This window comes from Delphinapterus leucas, chromosome X, assembly GCF_059928025.1.
Source record: "Delphinapterus leucas isolate spDelLeu-1000000601 "Yukka" chromosome X, BTC_Dleu_Yukka2, whole genome shotgun sequence".
Classification (NCBI taxonomy): Eukaryota; Metazoa; Chordata; class Mammalia; order Artiodactyla; family Monodontidae; genus Delphinapterus; species Delphinapterus leucas.
Genome location: NC_143150.1, coordinates 91,305,198 through 91,324,036, shown reverse-complemented (window position 1 = coordinate 91,324,036; position 18,839 = coordinate 91,305,198). Strand labels below are relative to the sequence as shown.

The 18,839-nt window shown below is 40.1% G+C and overlaps 1 protein-coding gene across 12 annotated transcripts in view; it reads left to right on the top strand.

Annotated features, from left to right (window-relative positions):
- The window catches only part of JADE3 (jade family PHD finger 3), a 150,087-nt gene that overhangs the window by 69,238 nt on the left and 62,010 nt on the right, over nt 1-18,839 (top strand). For all 12 annotated transcript variants that reach the window (XM_022556350.2, XM_089904981.1, XM_089904975.1 and 9 more), the window contains 2 exons: nt 9,320-9,376; nt 10,148-10,227. In XM_022556350.2, coding sequence (XP_022412058.1) covers nt 9,331-9,376; nt 10,148-10,227 — 126 coding nt within the window. In that variant the 5' untranslated portion in view covers nt 9,320-9,330. The remainder of the gene's footprint in view (nt 1-9,319; nt 9,377-10,147; nt 10,228-18,839) is intronic.

The window sequence follows — 18,839 nt, the reverse complement described above, 5'->3', positions numbered from 1 at the left end:
ACTACTTTTCATAGTTTCAGTTTTTTCAGGTCAGCTGCATCGTTTGTGAGTGGTGTGTGGAACCTTGAAAACTTAGAAGTTTTTTTCTAATTATAAATGTCCTATATGTGTACTGTAAAAATGTGGAGAATGGAAAAAATTAGAATGTTTTTGTCACTCAGAAAACTTCAGTGTTATTGATGCAACTAATGTTAGTAAATTGGTTTATGGCCTTCATTATTTTCTATATATTTTATTTCATAGGTGCAATCTTGCTATAAGACCAATTTTTGTACTGTTTTTCCACTTAACATTTTTATTTATTTATTTTATTATTTATGGCTGTGTTGGGTCTTTGTTTCTGCGCGAGGGCTTTCTCTAGTTGCGGCAAGCGGGGGCCACTCTTCATCGCAGTGGCGGGCCTCTCACTATCGCGGTCTCTCTTGTTGCAGAGCGCAGGCTCAGTAATTGTGGCTCACGGGCCTAGTTGCTCCGCAACATGTGGGATCCTCCCAGACCAGGGCTCGAACCCGTGTCCCCTGCATTGACAGGCAGACTCTTAACCACTGCGCCACCAGGGAAGCCCTCCACTTAACATTTTAACATGAATGTTTCCCTGTGTACCATGTTTAAATAATTGAGTGAAATACCATAATATTAATATACTTTAAGTATTCCTCTTTTGTTTGATAGCTAGGTTTCATCTATTGTTTTTTTATTAGGGAGTTTTAATGAACATTTTGTTCATAAATCATTTTCTGTGTTTTGGATTATTTTTCAAATATGAATGTTGAAAGTGGAATTCCTGGATCAAAGGGTATGAATATGTATAAAGTAGAGCCTTAGATTATTTTTAAGTTGCTGCATGGCCCCACAGATGGCAGTGAATAGTGGCTCCTTGAACTGACCATGCATTTCAGAAGTATGTCTGGTGGGTGTATAGAAGGAAAGAAAGGGCTGTGTTTGAGTTAATCACTTTTCCTGCCGCCTGCTCTTCTGTGGGAACATTAATGGGGCGTCAAGTAGCCACCAAACCACAGACTTAGATTCCAGTCCCAAATAATCCTAGTTGGGTTGACTTCCAGACAGTGCTCCTTTAAGAGGGAGTTTCACCCAAGGAAGGCACTTACTTTATACAGTTGTATTTTGCCTGGCTTACAGTCACTGTTAAGATTAATCAGAATGCTGTTAATCATTTTGGTTGAGATTATAGTAGGAATAAGATCTGAAAACCGCCTTCAAATTACTGTTCTCAAGGGTGCAAGGTAAGGGCTGGTGCACATTTCATTTCTGCCAAAACAAAGGAATACTCATTGTGAGAGGTAAGGAAGAAAATAATGTCATTGTAAAGTCTACACGCTGAATAGAGGACTAGAAAATAAACAGCTGAATAATATATCCAAATGTAAGGCAATGAGGTACATCGCACTGTACTTATTTTTGGTTTTGCTTAACAAAAAATTTTATTCTAAAGTACTTTTTAAAGGGTACCACCAAATGAAGTTTCACATGTTGTCTTTAGGGGTGCCTGGAAGCAGAACGTGAGACCACATTTGAACGTACATGATTTGTTGAGGGACTGCTCTCAGGAGAAACTTATAAGGGAGCAAGGACAAGAAGGCAGGGAAGAGGAAGAAGCTAACGTAAGGATATAGTCTAGCATTAGCCTGTTTTGGTTAGGGGCATGGTTGGGGTGGTGTAGAGCTACTGGCTGCCCCTGGGAGGGAGACAGGGAGAGTATAATCTCCCTGGCAGGACTCCAGCCCTTGGGGAAAGGGACAGCTGTGAGCCATTAGCAGCCAACAAGCAGTACCTGGGAGATGGGTACGCTAGCTAGTAAAGAGGATGTGGGTGGGGCATGTTTACTTTGTGCAGGACACTGTGCTGAGACCTGGGAGTAAGAGATGAATGTGACATAGTTCCTGCTTTGAAGATGGTTGTGGTCTTGTGGCAGGGCTGACCGTGTAAAGAATATTTACAGTGCAAATGAAGAGCATTTTACATGGACAGAAGCATGTATAGAGACTTGGATAGAAAGCAAAGGAGCGAATAATTGTGAGAGAGGCGTATCTGGGGAACCTCACTGAGGAGATCTAACAAATGGGTCGGACCAGGTTGGGGGAAAATGGGATGGTCCGGGTAAACAAGCAGGGGACTGTAGGCAGAGGGAAGAGCCCTGTCCAAAGGCTGGCAAATATGAAACAAGATGGTATGTTCATGGAATCACATGAGGCATAGCATGTGCAGGAGGCAGGGGGGAAGCAGCTGATGAGGCCTGACAAATTGGAGCCGGAACGCTGTGGGCCTCCAAGGCTATGCTTAGGAGTCTTGGGCTTAGAAGGGGCAGCATTCCTGCTGTCAACCCCCCAGCCTGCCTCAGGTCTCAGGGTCAACTTGGAGTGCCCTGAGCTCTGCCCTCTGGTGGCCATGTAGCTCCAAGCATGTCATTTAAACATTTCTGAGCCCCAATTTCATCTGTAAAATGGTGAGAATGATGTTTATAGGACTGTTGTTGTGATTAGAAGTAATAAAGACAGATCTAAAGATTTGCCATCATGGAATTATTCTGCTGATATTTACTGTTCTTTGTCATTTTCCTGTAGTAATTAAAACAGCAGTGCTGTCACAGAAATAAATCAGTGGACTTTAATAGCCCAGACTCAAAAATTTGCTTGCTTTGTTTTCTTCTAAAAATTATAAGCAACCCAGTTTCCAGGACTGGTGTTATTGGTGTTAATCTGTTTCCTAGGCTCTTTATTGATAATAAAAGACTTTTTGTTTCCATCTATAGTAAAACATGTAATAGTTTAAAAACCACCAGATTTGGGAATTCCCTGGCAGTCCGGTGGTTAGGACTCGGTGCTTTCACTGCTGGGGCCCCGTGTTCAATCCCCAGTCGGGGAACTAAGATCCCACAAGCCCGTGTGGCGTGGGGGAAAAAAAAGCACCAGATTTTACAGATTCTTAAAAATCGGCACCTCCCTCAGTCATGAACGGTTTGGTAGCTCATCTAAAGAAGAGAATATTATAGAAAATGGAGACACTCTTTTAGCCAGAGTTCATAAGACCAGAGCTTCAGATGAGAGGAGTATCTAGCTTACAAGAAGTCTTAGGTCTCCTGAAACGTTCAAGAAAGTGAAGAGAGAGGGACCATACTCAGTTGGCTTTCTTCACTGACAGTTTTTAGAGAATAAAAGTATTTCTTCTATGGCATATGCTGCCTTCAATCCCAGTACAAGCTATCCATATGGAGGTTATGTTCAGTAGACACAGAATTTTTCTATTGATGTTATTCTTGACTCTACCTAAAAATTTCTCATTGGTAAAATGTCACAATATTTTAAAAGGTTTTTTTTAGCTTTATTGAGATATAATTTACATACTATAAAATTCATCCATTTTAAGTAGACAATTCAGTGGGTTTTAATATATTTACAGAGTTTTGCAACCATCACTACTACCCAATTTTAGAACATTTCTGTCACCCCAGAAAGAAGCTTTGTGCCCATTTGCAGTCAGTATGTGTTCTTACTCCCAACCCTAGGTAACCACTAATCTACTTCCTGTCTCTATACATAGGCCTGCTCCTACTCTGGACATTTCATATAAATGGAATCATACGATAAGTGATATGGTGTTTATGACTTCTTTCACTGAGCATAATGTTTTTGTTAAGTGGGTTTTTTTTACATGTTTTACATTTGTTTTACACGTTGCAGCATGTATCAGTACTTTGTTCCTTTTTATTGCCGAGTAGTATTCCATGGTCCAGATGTACCACAGATTGTTTAACCATTCACCTGTTGAAAGAAATCTGGGTTGTCTCCAGTTTTTGACTATTATGAATAAAGCTGCTATAAACATTTGTGTATAGGTTTCTGTGTGAACATGTATTTCCATTTCTCTGGGGTAAATGCCCAGGAGTGCAATTGCTGGATCCTGTGATAGTTACATGTTTAATTTTTAAAGGAATAGCCAAATTGTTTTCTAGAATACCTGTACAATTTACATTCCCACCAGCAGTGTATGAATGATATAGTTTCTTCACATCATCACCATTTGGATTTTCACTGTTTTTTATTTCAGCCATTGTGGTTTTAATTTTCATTTCCCTGATGGCTAATGATATTGAACCTCTTTTCATGTGCTTATTTTCCATTTGTAATGCTTTTTGGTGAAATATCTGTTCAGGTCTTTTGCGCATTTTAAATTGAATCATTTGTTCCTTACTGTTGAGTTTTGAGCGTTCTTTACGTATTCTGGATACAAGTCCATTGTTGTAAATGTGGTTTGTAAATATTTTGTCCCATTCTGTCGCTTGTTTCTGTATCTTCTTAACAGTCTTCTGCAGAGCAAGTTTTTCATTTTGATGAAAGTGAATTTTTCTTTGATAGATCTTGCTCTTGGTGTCAAATCGAAGAACTCTTTGCTTAACCCTAGGTCCTGAAGATTTCCTCCTTTGTGTTTCTAAAGTTTTTTTACTTTTACATTTAAGTCCATGATCCATTTTAAGTTAACTTTTGTATAAGGCATGAGACTTAGGTTGAAGTTCTTTTTTTTTCCTATTGTTCCAGTACCATTTGTTAAAAAGACCATCTTCCTCCATTTGATTACTTTTCTACCTCTGTCAAAAATCTGTTGGTCATATTCGTGTGGGAGTATATTCATTTTAATACTGCAAAATATATTAGGTTGTGGTAGGCAGAATAATGGGCCCCCTAAGATGGCTATGACCTACTCCCTGGAACTTGTGAACATGGTAGGTTACATGGCAAAGGAGAATTAGTGTTGCTAATCAGCTGACTTTAAAGTACGGACATTATCCTGGATTATCTGGGTGAGCCTGATGTAATAACAAGGGTTATTAAAAGTGGAAGAGGGAGACAGAAGAGAAAGGTCAGAGAATGAGGTGTAAGGATAGAAGCAGGGTTAGAGAGATGCAGTGTTGTTGGCTTTGAAGACTGAGGAAGCTGGCCAGGATCCAAGGAATGTGAATGGCCTCTAGAAGATGGAAAAGGTAAGGAAATGGATTCTCTCCTAGAGCCTCCAGAAAGGGCCACAGCCCTGCCAACATCTTGATTTTAGCTTAGGAATACCTGTATTAGACTTCTAACCCACTGAACTTACTATTAGAGATAATAAATTTGTGTAGTTTCAAGCCACTGAGTTTGTGGTAACTTATTGCTGCAACAATAGAATACTAATAAATGGATATTTCAGAAAAGTTCCCATTGATAATAGGATTCTAAATGTTTGGGCACACCATTTATCTGGAAAGTTTACATATATGGAACATCCCAATGGTATCAGACAAATGAAGTGCTACTCTAGGTAGATTTGTGCATTCAATGGGGAATAATTAGAAAATATATTACATTTATCTTTAAATTTCTACATTCATTGGACTTTAAATTATGTTCCTTTTTGATGGGAAGTGTTTTGTGACTTGTTTTTGTTTGCATTTCAGAAGAGTGTTTGAATGTCTTGAGTTTTACACTGGGAACCAAACACAGCCCCCAAAATTTATGTGACGGGAGGTTAACATCCTATTTAAAGAAACATTCTTCATTTTGCAATATATAGATACTGAATTATTATGTTATAAACCTGAAACTAACATAGTGTTATATGTCAATTATATCACAATTTAAGAAAAGAAATATTCAGTTGACTTTGATAGTAGGACAAATAGAATTTGATTAATAATCTTTTTTTTTTTTTTTTTTGTGGTATGCGGGCCTCTCAGTGTTGTGGCCTCTCCCATTGCGGAGCACAGGCTCTGGACGCGCAGACTCAGCGGCCATGGCTCACGGGCCCAGCCGCTCCGCGGCATGTGGGATCTTCCCGGACCAGGTCGCGAACCCGCATCCCCTGCATCGGCAGGTGGACTCTCAACCACTGCGCCACCAGGGAAGCCCAATAATTTTGATACTTATGCTAATCCTATTCGTTTTTTTAAATAACAGCTTTATTGAGTTATAATTTACGTACCATACAGTTCACCCAGTTAAAGTGTACAGTTTCATGATTCTTAATATATTCACTGATATGTGCCAACATCAGTACAGAGCACTTTGAATATCTTATCTCATTGCCTTCTGATTTCCATTGTTTTTCATGAGAAGTCAGCTGTTAATCTTATTGGGGTTCCCTTATAAGTGAGGAGTCATTTTTCCCTTGCCGCTTTCAAGATTTTCTCCTTGTCTGGCTTAAAGCAATTTGACCATGATATGCTGTCTATTTGTGCAGCTGTTTGCAGACAGTAGTGTAGTAGTAGAAGTAGTAGTAGTATAAACTACTTGGAGTTTTTTGAGCTTCCTGGATGTGCAAATTAATGTTTTTCAGTTAAATTGGGAAGTTTGCAGCCACTTAAAAAAAGGTTTTTTTTGCTTTTTTTCTCTCTCTCCTTGTGGCACTCCCATTACATATATGTTGGTGCATTTAATGGTACCCCACATTTCTCTCAGGCTTTGTACATTTTTCTTCATCTTTCTTCCTGGTTCATGGTTTTCTTTAGTTCTAGGAACATATTTACTTGGCTAATTTGAAGTCTTTGCCTGTTAAATCTGACATCTAGTTGCACTTACAGGCAGTTTCTGTTGCCTGCTTTTTTGCTGGTGTATAGGTCATACTTTCCTGTTTCTTTACATGTCTTGTAACTTTTTGTTAGAAACTGGGCATTTTAGATAATATAACATAGCAACTCAGTACTGGTGCCCCACCACCCCTCAGGGCTCTTTCTTGTTATTTGCTTGTGAATTTTTTTAGTGACTGGCTGCATTATTTTATTGAAACCTATTTACTCTCGCCCTTTGCCCTGAAGTGTGAAGTCTTGATGTTGCTTCTTAGGCATGCGGCCTTTGGTATGCCCACAGTCACCCTGGGATTGACTATGGTTTTGGCAGGGCTCTTTCTGACTCTTTACCCTGACCACGTCCAGCTGTTAAACTCCACTGATTGCTGTTGTTTTTAATAGTGCCCTGGGGCATATGTTGCTCCCCAAACTGATCCAGTCAGATTAGGGCTCCTTTGAAGGGATAGTTCCTGAGATCAGTATTAGAGATTTCTTCTGACCCCAGGATGGTTCCTCCCAGCTATTTCTTTCCTTGGTTCTCTCCGGCATGCTATACTGTAGGCTTGGACTTCTCCACACACTGTTGCAAATGAAGTCAGTTCCATTGGGGGAAGATTTAGAGCCCTCTATTCTATGGCCTACTTCTCCCCCTAGGCAAAATCTCTGAGCCACAGCTCTAGTGCAGGGGGTGGGGACAATGATGTGTTTCCCTCTGAGTGGTGACCCCAGGTCTCCTAGGTTTGCCTCTCCTAATGTAGAACCCACGAGCTGGGCCCAGGGCAATTAGGGCCTCAGTATTCTTGGTGGTATCACACCCCTGGACTTAGCCTCCATACCAGGAATGGGGGCCACCTGGAAGAAGGGAACCCCCATCTCTCAGCCATAGTTGTCTGGAACCTAGCCTCATCAACCAGTAGTCGCTGCGGACCAGATGAGAAACACACATCCTGCTCTTCCCAGCTTTACAACTGGGAGCTGGAGGAGAGGGAGCTCTGTGTTCTTGGCTGCACTTGTCTGGTGTGATATCTGTGCTGGGAGCGGGGATGGAGGGAGTGGGTCTAGGTCCAAATACCATAGACTCTTACTTTATGTACTGAGTTGTAGATTTTCTTTAATGAGTGCTTCTTCATTTTCTGTATGCCCTTAGGACCATTTCCAGAGATTTTATTTTATTTTATTTTATTTTTAAGGGAACTTTATTTTTTATTTATTTATTTATTTTTGGCTGCCTTGGGTCTTTGTTGCTGCACGGGCTTTCTTTAGTTGAGGCAAGTGGGGGCTACTCTGTTGCGGTGCATGGGCTTCTCATTGCTGTGGCTTCTCTTGTTGTGGAGCACGGGCTCTAGGCACACAGGCTTCAGTAGTTGTGGCTTGCAGGCTCTAGAGCACAGGCTCAGCAGTTGTGGCGCACGGGCTTAGTTGCTCTGCGGCATGTGGGATCTTCCTGGACCAGGGCTCGAACCCGTGTCCCCTGTGTTGGCAGGCGGATCTTAACCACTGCGCCACCAGGGAAGCCCTCCAGAGATTTTAAATGAGTGTTTTTTGTTTATTTTTTAAGTAATTTTCACCAGTTTCACTGGGGAATGGATCCACAAATCTCTTCACATTGTCATGTCAGAAATGGAGCTCTACCAGCTTTTTAGCATACAGTTTTGTTTCTGTTACTCCTGATTGCTCATAGTGGCCTTGTACTTGGATTTCTATCTCCTTGGTAGATTGTGAGTCTCTTGAAGGCAGTAGCCCTGACCTTTATTCCTTGTTGGATCATGATTGTCCCTAGTAGCATTTTATATACTGTGGCGCATAAAAGAATGTTAGTTATTGACTGTATCATTGTCTTTTCTAGTTTATATTTTCAGCACTTCTTTTGTGACTTAAAGTGTCTTACCGTGTTTTCCTTTTTTTCTACTCTCTAGTGCTGATGTGTTCCCAGAAAGGTGGTGCCTCTTTTTTATCTGTCACTGGTCTCTCTTTCTCTCTTTCCCTTTCCCTCCCTCCCTCCCTCCCTCCCTCTCTCTCTCTGTCTCTCTCTGTCTCTCTCTCTGTCTCTCTCTGTCTCTCTCTCTGTCTCTCTCTCTCTCTCTCTCTCTCTCACACACACACACACACACACAAGGATGCTTAAACCATTGGAAGTTTTAATTAAAAACATTTTTCACGATATAGGAGCTTTCTGTAGCATTTCTTGCGATAGATAGATATAATTTTAAATTAGGCTAGTTGTTTGTGGGATGGGAACAGGTAGAAAGTGAGAAAGGGGGAGAAAGGGTAGGCAGAAAAGCAGTGGTTTGTGCTTTTAAAGATGGGACATGCCTCACTTGTTCTTTCTTCAGCCAGCCATGTCTCATGCCTTTTTAACCTTGGCCCTTGACAGCTCTGCCTTTGCAACTGCTTTTTCCTTTCTTGCTCCTCTCTTATTGGGGATCCCTGGCTGATGATGACCCTGTGGCTGCCCCCCTTTGTTTGGGTGGACAGTGGTCATGTGGCCACATCTGAGGCTCCAGCCAATCCTATACCATTCATTCTCTGCTGCTTGGATTTCCTCCTAAAGCTAATATGTGGCCTCAACCAGTCTTTGACACACTGTGTATTGGAGAATTTGGTAGTACTCTTCTCCCATCACTCTAGGTCATTTGAGAATATTCTTAACAGAAATTATTTGATTTGTGTGATTTGCCTGCTGCTGCTTCTTGAGCAGTATTGACTGCCCTCTGGGATGGGTATGTGTGGGTTGACTATTTTATTCAGTGTTGTTCTCTTTCCCAGGATGCTCCAGGATGAAACGTCATAGAACTCTCAGCAGCAGTGACAGTTCAGACGAGAGTGAGTAGAACCAGCCAACAGCTGGTAACCTCTGTATCTGTAATCCTTGAGGATTTCTTTGACTTGAGGACAAGCTGTTTCATGCTTCTTTTAATGGTTAAAAAATAATGTTTCTAGGAAGGAAAGCTTGGAGTACCATTTTTCTTATTTAAATTTCATTAGACATAGATAAGTTAGGTGAGAAAATTGGTTTTATGTGGCATATAGCATTTTGTTTTTCACTTTTTATTTACCCAGGCAACAAAGCCACATCTACCAATGATTTAACAGTCCTTTTCTAGAAAGTAAGAAAAGTATGAGAGCATAATTGTAGGCCCTACAGTTCTATTTGTAGCTCAGGTACTAAGTGTTTGACTGGATGAGTCATCAGTTGTAAAAGACAACAGCCTTATTAACAGTAGCATTTGGGGAAGTGCTGAAGGTTACACAGATTACCTGCTCCACATTTTTAGTTTTTTCAGTTGCTTTTGCAGATACCTTTTCTCCAGATGGAACATGAATTGTGTTATTCCAAGTTATTATGAAATATGATTACACCAAATTGAATCTCCTCAGCGTTAGCACTGTTGAAGCTTTTGCACCCTGGGATGTCACCCATAAATGTCATTAAACTCCATTATGAAACTTTTTTGGTTGCAATTTAACTGTTTTCTTCAGTGGTATGAGGTCACTGTGCTCTTCTCCACCATATATTTCATATTCTTTTGGATGACATTTAGTTATAATAGCAGGTAATAAGTCTCAGTATGTTTTTCTAATTATCTTTTGCAGGTCCTTCCACTTCCTTTACTTCTGGCTCAATGTATAGGAGCAAGTCAAAAATTCCAAATGAACACAAGAAACCTGCTGAGGTGAGATCAGATATTAAATTCTTAAGACTTAAAAAATAGACAGATAGCTACCTTCTGCCTACATATCTACAATACCCAGATCTTGGAGACGTGAGGAGTAAACTACATGCCAATGGATAGGCTTGTTTTCTGATGAACTTTTTTGCTTTTCAAGAAAGATTCCATTTCCTTTTTCCTTTGGGGAAAACAGTAACCTTCACTGTGCTTTCATTTTGGTGATGACACCTAAGTGCCTGTCTTTAGAATATAAATCCTCTCCTAGCCAAGAAGTCAAAGGGAGCCAGATTTGGAGAATTGGGAAGGACCAAAAGAGCCAAAGATCTGGCCTATGATAGGAAAGAGCTAAGTTGGCAGGTGGGAGGCAGTGCAGGAAAGGATAGATGAGGAAGTTGTGGATAGAGAAGGAAAGGACTGGATTGGAGATCTGGGCTCTGGTATGTCCTCACAGCCTTCAGAGCACTACCACCAGGCCAGGAAAAATGGGCCAGTCCTTGTGAGGCTAGTCATCTTCTGCCTCAAGGGCAGCAAAGTGCCAGGGTTGCACCTGGATTTGGTCATTGTTTTATGAATCCTACAGACTTTCCTCTGTGATAATTAAATGATGAGAAACTGACCTTGTCTATCTTCACTTCTACTATAAGTAGTCTTCCTTGGCTGCAAAGGAAAAGGGAATGTATTAGTTAACTGTTGCTGCATTATACGATATCACAAAATTATTGGCTTAAAGCAGCACACATTTATTATCTCAGTTTCTGTGGGTCAGGAGTCTAGGCACAGCATGACTGGGTTCTCTCTGTTCAAGGTCTTTCAAGGCTGCAATCAGTGTGCTGGCTGGGCTGTGTTCTCATCTGGAAGTTTGACTAGGGAAGAATTTGCTTCCGAGCTCATTCAGATTGTTGGCAGAATTCATCTCCTTCCAGCTGGAGGACTGAGGTCCCTGTTTTTTCACTGACTTTTGGTAGAGTACCACCCTCCACTCCTAGAGGCTGCTTGTAGTTCTTTGCCATGTGGCCTTCTCCATAGATCCTCTCAAAACACAGCAGCTTACTTCTTCAAAGCCAGCTAGGGGAGAGTCTTTTACTCCAGTCTGCTAAGACTGAGTCTTTTTTTTTTTTTTTTTTTTTTTTGCGGTACGCAGGCCTCTCACTGTTGCGGCCTCTCCCGTTGCGGAGCACAGGCTCTGGATGCGCAGGCTCAGCGGCCATGGCTCACGGGCCCAGCCGCTCCGCGGCATGTGGGATCCTCCCGGACCGGGGCACGAACCCGTGTCCCCTGAATCGGCAGGCGGACTCTCAACCACTGCGCCACCAGGGAAGCCCAAGACTGAGTCTTATATAACATAATCATGAGAATGGCATCCCATTACATTTGCCACATAACATAACCTAATCGAGGGAGTGACATCCCATCATGTCTGACATATTCTGTTGATTAGAAACAAGTCCAGTATGCGGGCCTCTCACTGTTGTGGCCTCTCCCGTTGCGGAGCACAGGCTCCGGACACGCAGGCTCAGTGGCCATGGCTCACAGGCCCAGCCGCTCCGCGGCATGTGGGATCTTCCCAGACCGGGGCACGAACCCGTGTCCCCTACATTGGCAGGTGGACTCTCAACCACTGCGCCACCAGGGAAGCCCAAGACTGAGTCTTATATAACATAATCATGAGAATGGCATCCCATTACATTTGCCACATAACATAACCTAATCTAGGGAGTGACATCCCATCATGTCTGACATATTCTGTTGATTAGAAACAAGTCCAGGTTCCACCTGCCCTCATGCAAGTGGTGGGGGGCGGGCGGCATTGCTTTAGGGTGTTAGCCAGAGAGAGCATTTCTCCCTTTCTCAGAGGTCACTTTTCATTTTCACCTTTTGCCAGGGATCTTTCTGGGCAGAGTAGAATATCAGTGTGTATTTATATGTGTCTGTGTCATGCAGAAAAACTTAGGGAATAAAACGCACATAAACAGGAGCAGAACAAATTTCCCACCTATCCAGAGGAGGCTTTGACTACAGAATGGTGAGAAAGAAACCTTGCTACTTTCCCATTTAGGACAGCCAGTCCTCGAACATAAGGTGACTCAAGAGCTTTGAGTCTTAAGGCCTGCTGCCTCCGAGTCAGTGAGAATATCAGTCTTTTGTTGCAAGAGATAGGGGACCTGGGCTACTGGAAGCAAATTTTTTCATTTATATGTCCCATCCTATTATAAAAGAGAGAACCTGATACTGTAGGACAAAACCAGCCTTGGCATTAGAAAAGATTGATTCCATGTGTTGCTTTGCTGGTTTATTTCATCTCTCTGAAATCATTTGTTTTGTCATTATAACATGGACGTTATCACGCCTACCTCTCATAGGTACCATTTATTGTAATTTTCTGTGCCAAGAGCTTTTTATTAGATAATCTGATTGTTTCCCAAAATTAAGCAATTGTAAGAACTTCCTTGGATGCTTCCTTCATTTAAAAATTTTATTTAATAACTTATTTATATCAGTATGGACTGACATATATTTATTTTATACTTTGGGTTATAATCCAGTACTACATAATATATTGTATTGCTCAAATTATTCTATATATCAGTGAAATCATCTCTCTTATTTTTCTCTTTTCAATTTCCATTGATTTCTGCTCTTACTTTTATTATTTTTTCCTTCTTGCTTCAGTTTTATTTTGTACTTTTTCTAGATTCTTGAGGTAGATGCTTAGGCTATTTGAAATTTTTCCTTTTTTCTAGTATAAGAATTTTAGTGCTATAAATTTCCCTTTAAATACTACTTTAGCTGCACCACATTAATTTTGGTATGTTCATTTTCATCCATTTCAATAGTTTTATTTTCCTTGAGACTTCCTCATTGATCCATGGATTATTTAGAAGTGTGTTGTTTAGTTTCCAAGCGTTTGGAGACTTTTATTGCTATCTTTCTGTTATTGATTTCTAATTTGAGTTCATTTTTGCCAGAGAACATAGTCTGTATGTTTCAGTTCTTTTACATGTGTCAAGGTTTGTTTTCTGGCCCAAGATATGGTTTATCTTGGTGAATGTTTCATGGGCACTTGAAAAGAATGTGTATTCCACTGTTGTTGGGTCCTGCTGGTTGATGGTGTTCTTCTGTATCCCAGCTTATTTTCTGCCTAGTAGTTTTATCAGTTGTTCAGTTAGGGCTGTAGCAGTCTCCAACTGTAATTGTGGATTTGGGTATTTCTCCTCTCAGTTCTATCAAATTTGCTTTGTGTATTTTGAAGCTCTGTTGTTAGGTGCATACATATTTAAGATTGCTATATCTTCTTGGTGAATTTATCATCATGTAATGTCCCTCTTTGTCTTTGGTAATTTTGTTTGCTCTGAAGTCTATACTATCTGATATTAATATCATTTCTGGCTTTCTTTTGATTCCTGTTTACATGGTATATGGTATATTTTTTCCATCCTTTCACTTTTCATTTATACATATAATTTTTATTTGAAATGAGTTTCTTGCAGATGATATATAGTTGGGTCATTTTTTAATCCACTCTTTCAATCTCTGTCTTTTAATTGGCATATTTAAAACATTTATATTTAATGTAACTTTTACTATTGTTTGGTTTAAGTCTGCCATTTTACTGTTCTTCTGTTTGTTTTCTCTGGGTTTTTTGTTCCTCTTTTATTTTCTGTCTTCTTGTGGATTGCTTGAACATTTTTTTAAGTTCCATGTTGAGTTTCCTTCTTCTTTTTTTTTTGGCTGCACTGCACAGCTTACAGGATCTTAGTTCCCCAACCAGGGATTGAACCTGGGGCCTCAGCAGTGAAAGTGCAGAGTCCTAACCACTGGACTGCCAGCGAATTCCCCCATGTTGATTTTTCTTTGGTGGTTTTAAGGGTATATCTTTGTGTAGATTTTTAGTGGTTGCTCTTGGGAAGCAACCTTTAAAAGGGAGGGCCTTTAACAAACATGACATCAGTCTCCTGGTCTCTACATTTTACCACTTTGAAGTAAAGGAAGCTTACCACCATTTGGTTTGTTTATCCACCCCACCCCCCCTTTATCATATAGTTGTCTTAAATATTTTCTCTACATACATTGAGAACTACATTAGACAATGTTAGAATATTTGCTTCAATAGTAAAATATTATTATAAAACTCAAGAGGAAAAGGGTAGTCTCTTATGTTTACCCATATTTTTATTCTCTTGTTCTTCCTTTATTCCTGATGTTCCAACTTTCCTTTTGTTTATTTCCTTTCTATATGAAGAACTCCCTTTAGCTATCCTTTTAGGGGGAGTCTGCTGGTGATAAGTTCTCTTAGTTTTCCTTCATTTGAGAATGTCTTGGTTTTACCTGAAGGTTATTTTCACTTGATACAGAATTCTGGTTTGACAGAACTTTTCTTTCGGCACTTGAAAAATGTGCTACTTCCTTCTTGCCTCCATGGTTTCTAATTAGAGATCTGCTCTCATTCAAATGGTTGCTCTCCCGTAGATAATCAGTCATTTCTTTTCCAGTTGCCTTCAAGATTTTTCTTTGTCTTTAGTTTTCCAAAGAAAACTTTAGAAATCCATGCCTGGGCATGGATTTCTTTGGGTTTATCCTGTTTGGGCTTTGATCAGCTTCCTGAATCTAAGTTTATATCTTTTGCCAAATTTGGGGAATTTTCAGCCATTATTTCTTCAGCTATTTTTCAGCTCCACCTTTTTTTCTTTTCTTCTTTTGAGACTTCAACTGCATGAATGCTAGATCTTTTGTTATTTCACACAGGTCCTTCAGACTCTTCCTGTTTTTTCAGTGTATATTCTTTCTGTTGGTTAGATTAATTTCTCTTTTTCCCTGTTTCTTTATTCTGTTAATTCCATTATCCTATTGAGCCTATCCTATGTGTTTATTTCAGTTATTATATTATTCCATTTCAAATTTTCCATTTGGTTATTCTTTGTATCTTCTTATTTCTTTGCTGAAACTTTCTTTTTTTGTTGTTTCAAAAGTGTTTGTAATTTCTTGTTGAAGCATTTTTATGATGGCTGCTTTAAAATCCTTGTCAGATAATTCCAACATTTGTGTCATCTCAGTGCTGGTATCTGTTGATGGTCTCTTATTCCTGGTTCTTAGTATTATGAATGATTTCCTATTGCATCCTGGGCTGGGTTTTTGTTTTGTTTTGTTTTGTTTTTTGGTATTATGTTATCAGACACTAAGTCTTATTTAAATCTGCTTTGGCAGGCTTCCATAATAACCAGACCAGTGGGGAAGAGAGACACTGACTTTTTACCACCAGTTACACAATTCCTAGGCTCCCCATCCTAGTTCTGTTATCTCTCTAGGAAGGTAGTTCTGCTATCCCTCTGGGAAGGGGGAAGGTTGGCTCATTACCACTTGGCAGGGGTGGAAATCCCCACTTTGTTACCTCCACTGATAGCAGGGGCAGTGGTGTGGTAAGGGGTACTGCATTACTGATGGGCAGTGGTGATAGTCCAGGCTCCCTACCCAGTCTCTGCTGATATCACATTGAGGAGGAGGAATGCCTTATTATTGCTGGGTGGGAGTGGATGTCAAAGCCTCTCGGGTGATGTCCACTGATGCCACAACAATTGTTCTTTTTTAAAAGACATTTTAACATCTTTTTTGAAATATAATTCTTACAGCATACAGTTCATCTACTTAAAGTGTATAATTCAGTGGGTTTTAGTATATTCACAGAGTTGTGTGGGTAACCATTACCACAGTCTAAATTTAGAACATTTTCATCACCCCAGAAAGAAACTCCCTATCCATTAGCAGTTAACTCCCTGGGCCCCTACTCCCAGCCACTGGCAACCACTAATCTAATTTCTGTTTCTGCAGTTTTGCCTATTCTGGACATTCCATATGAGTGGAATAATACAATATATAGCTATTTGTGTCTGGCTTCTTTCATTTAACATAACATTTTCAAAGTTCATTCATGCTGTAGCATGTATCAGTACTTCATTTCTTTTTTATGACTAAATGATACTCCATTGTATGCATATATCACATTTTTAAAATCCATTCATTAGTTGATAGACATTTGGGTTGTCTCCATTTCTGGAGTATTATGAGTAATGCTGCTGTGAGCATTCATATACACGTTTTTAGGTGGACATATTTTAGGTGGACACGTTTTTAGGTGGACAAAACACCTAGGTGTAGAATTGCTGAGTCTCATAGTAACTCTGTTTAACCATTTGAGGGAATGCCAGACTGTCTTCCAAAGGGGTCTCATCAGTTTACACTCCCACCAGCAGTGTACAAGAGTGTTTGAAATTTGTTATTGCTATGGGTACCAGAGACTTGGAATTCCTCAGATAATCTTGTTTTTGTCTCGTCTCTTGACTTTTCCCCTTGTGCTTGTCCTCAGAGAGATTTTGTCTTCTACAGCTCTCCTAGCTGTAAGCCACTGTTATCACTGGAGGCTTTAGTGTGGTGGTAGGGTATGAGGGAGGGGTGGTGTTCTCTACTCTTCTGATTATGTCTCAGTCTTTGGAGTGTGTAGTGGTCCTGTGTCTGGGGGTGAGGTTGGGGAGGTAGCCTTCAGGGATAGAGCATTTTTGCCCCTGCCCACTATTTTCCTGAATGCCTGCAGCAGGTATCCTCTGGTATTCTCAGTCTATGTCCTTGAGGTTTTCTCTCCTGCAGATTAAGGCTTTTTTCTCTGTTGAGTAACACAGGGAAGCTGAGGCTGGGTGCTTTTCCCTTCCCACAGCGCTAGTCCAGTGCCCTCACTTGAAATCCTTCCTCTGTAGATGAAGCCTTTTGTTCAATAAGGGAGCCAGGACACTGAGCACCAGCGACCCAGACAGCACCACTGGGGGAGCTTTTTCTCCAGGTTCTCCCCCATCTTCCCTGTGAGTGCCCTCCTGGGTTTCTAGAGAAAAAGCTTACAAGAAGGTGGGAACCCCCTATGACTACAGCCCCCAGAAACTTCATATTCTCATAGTAGGCCCCACTTAGCCCCCAGAGATTCATCAGAATTTCTAGTTTAATGTTCCTGCTGTGGCTTCTGCCCCAAGTAAGGAAATGCTCCTGTCCTGTGTCTCCCTGCAGGCGTGCTTGCCTCTCTTTGAGTTTGACTATTTGTCCTGTGACTCATTTCTCTAATGACTTCACAAAAACTCGTTAATTTGCTGCCTCTCCTGCCTTTTTCTTCTTGTAAAGATGAGAATTTCTTTTTGCTGACTCTCTACAGGTCCAAGATGAAACCTTATTTTTTAGTCATTGAAGTGCAATATAAATGATCTTTTTCACTGGAGCTTAATTGGCTGCATTGATAGACAAATATTTTCTTTGATGTTTAGTGCTTTGGTGAGATTCCTGTGTGTGCCTCCCTGAGTTATCCTCTAGAGGAGTATTTCCTAGGGGTGTGTGAATTCCACATACGGTTCAGGGGCTTTGGTACCTTCTGAAAATTGTATACAGACTTTTAAGGGTATGTTTTTATGTGTATTTTTTTTCTGAGCTAGTAGCCTTCATCTGATTCTCAAAAGGGCTCCTATTCTAAAAGATGTTTTTAAAAAGCTAATTGCCCTAGAAAAAGCTCATAGTACTAGATGACCAATTTGAATATATTAAAAAGTCTTTTATTCTTTCTCAAAAGCCTGCATATTTTCACCTAATATTAGTCTGACTGGTCTGTAAAATATATCAACCTATCTTAAAAGATTGACTGCATATCTTCTCTAGGCCCAGAGTCTCATTTATTATATCTAAGACTTTCATAGCAACAGAGTGAAAAGCTCATATATTTTAACTCAGCAGAGAACACTGCATACTCTCAAATAGAGCCTATTTCTATCACTTTACCTGTATTTCTAACAAGCTTGATTATTTGGTTTTCTGACCCACAGCAGATAAAAAGTACTAAGCTTGCAAATGCACACTTACTGCACAAAAAGGGACATTGAGGAATGGGAGAAAAACTTTCAAAGCAAACCTCAGTTGTCATCTCTTGTTATGAAAATTGCTCACATCTCCAAGTCAGACTCAATTGTTCCTCCTCCTCCATTAACAGGATGTATATGCCTCTGATACAGTAAGGAGAATAATCAAACCTACCTAAGCAGCTCAAAAGTACATTGCTTTACGGGAATCGATGTTCCAGTTGATGTCAGCCCATTAGCCATCAGAAATGTCCTATTTATTCTTTATAAGAAACCTAAGAATTATTTAAACTATCTGAAAAGTATTTCCATGATTTTTAAAGTTTTAAACTTAGAAATTGAATAAGTTTTGCTTCATTGGAAAAACCAACGTGGGACACAGTATCTTGACAACACTGGCTACTTTTGTTGATATAAAAAACAAGCTTGTATTCTTTGCTAGGTTTTCTCTGCTTTAAGTGGTTGATTCTTTTAGATAACCTGAAAAATCTTTTCTTGCCTTAAGATTGTATAATTCTAAGAAAATCACTTACGGTTAATTCCTCTTGATTAAATAGAGTTACCGTGTTTGTAGCTGTTTTTTAATGCTTTGGGGGTGACATCTGTTTGTCGTCAGTTATGTATTTCAGATTTAGTGACTATGAATCAAAACTGATCAGTCTCTCTGCTTCATTATACATGGACCAGACAGTGTTCCCCTTTGTGTCATACAGGAAGCACATGTTTTGGCTTTTCCTC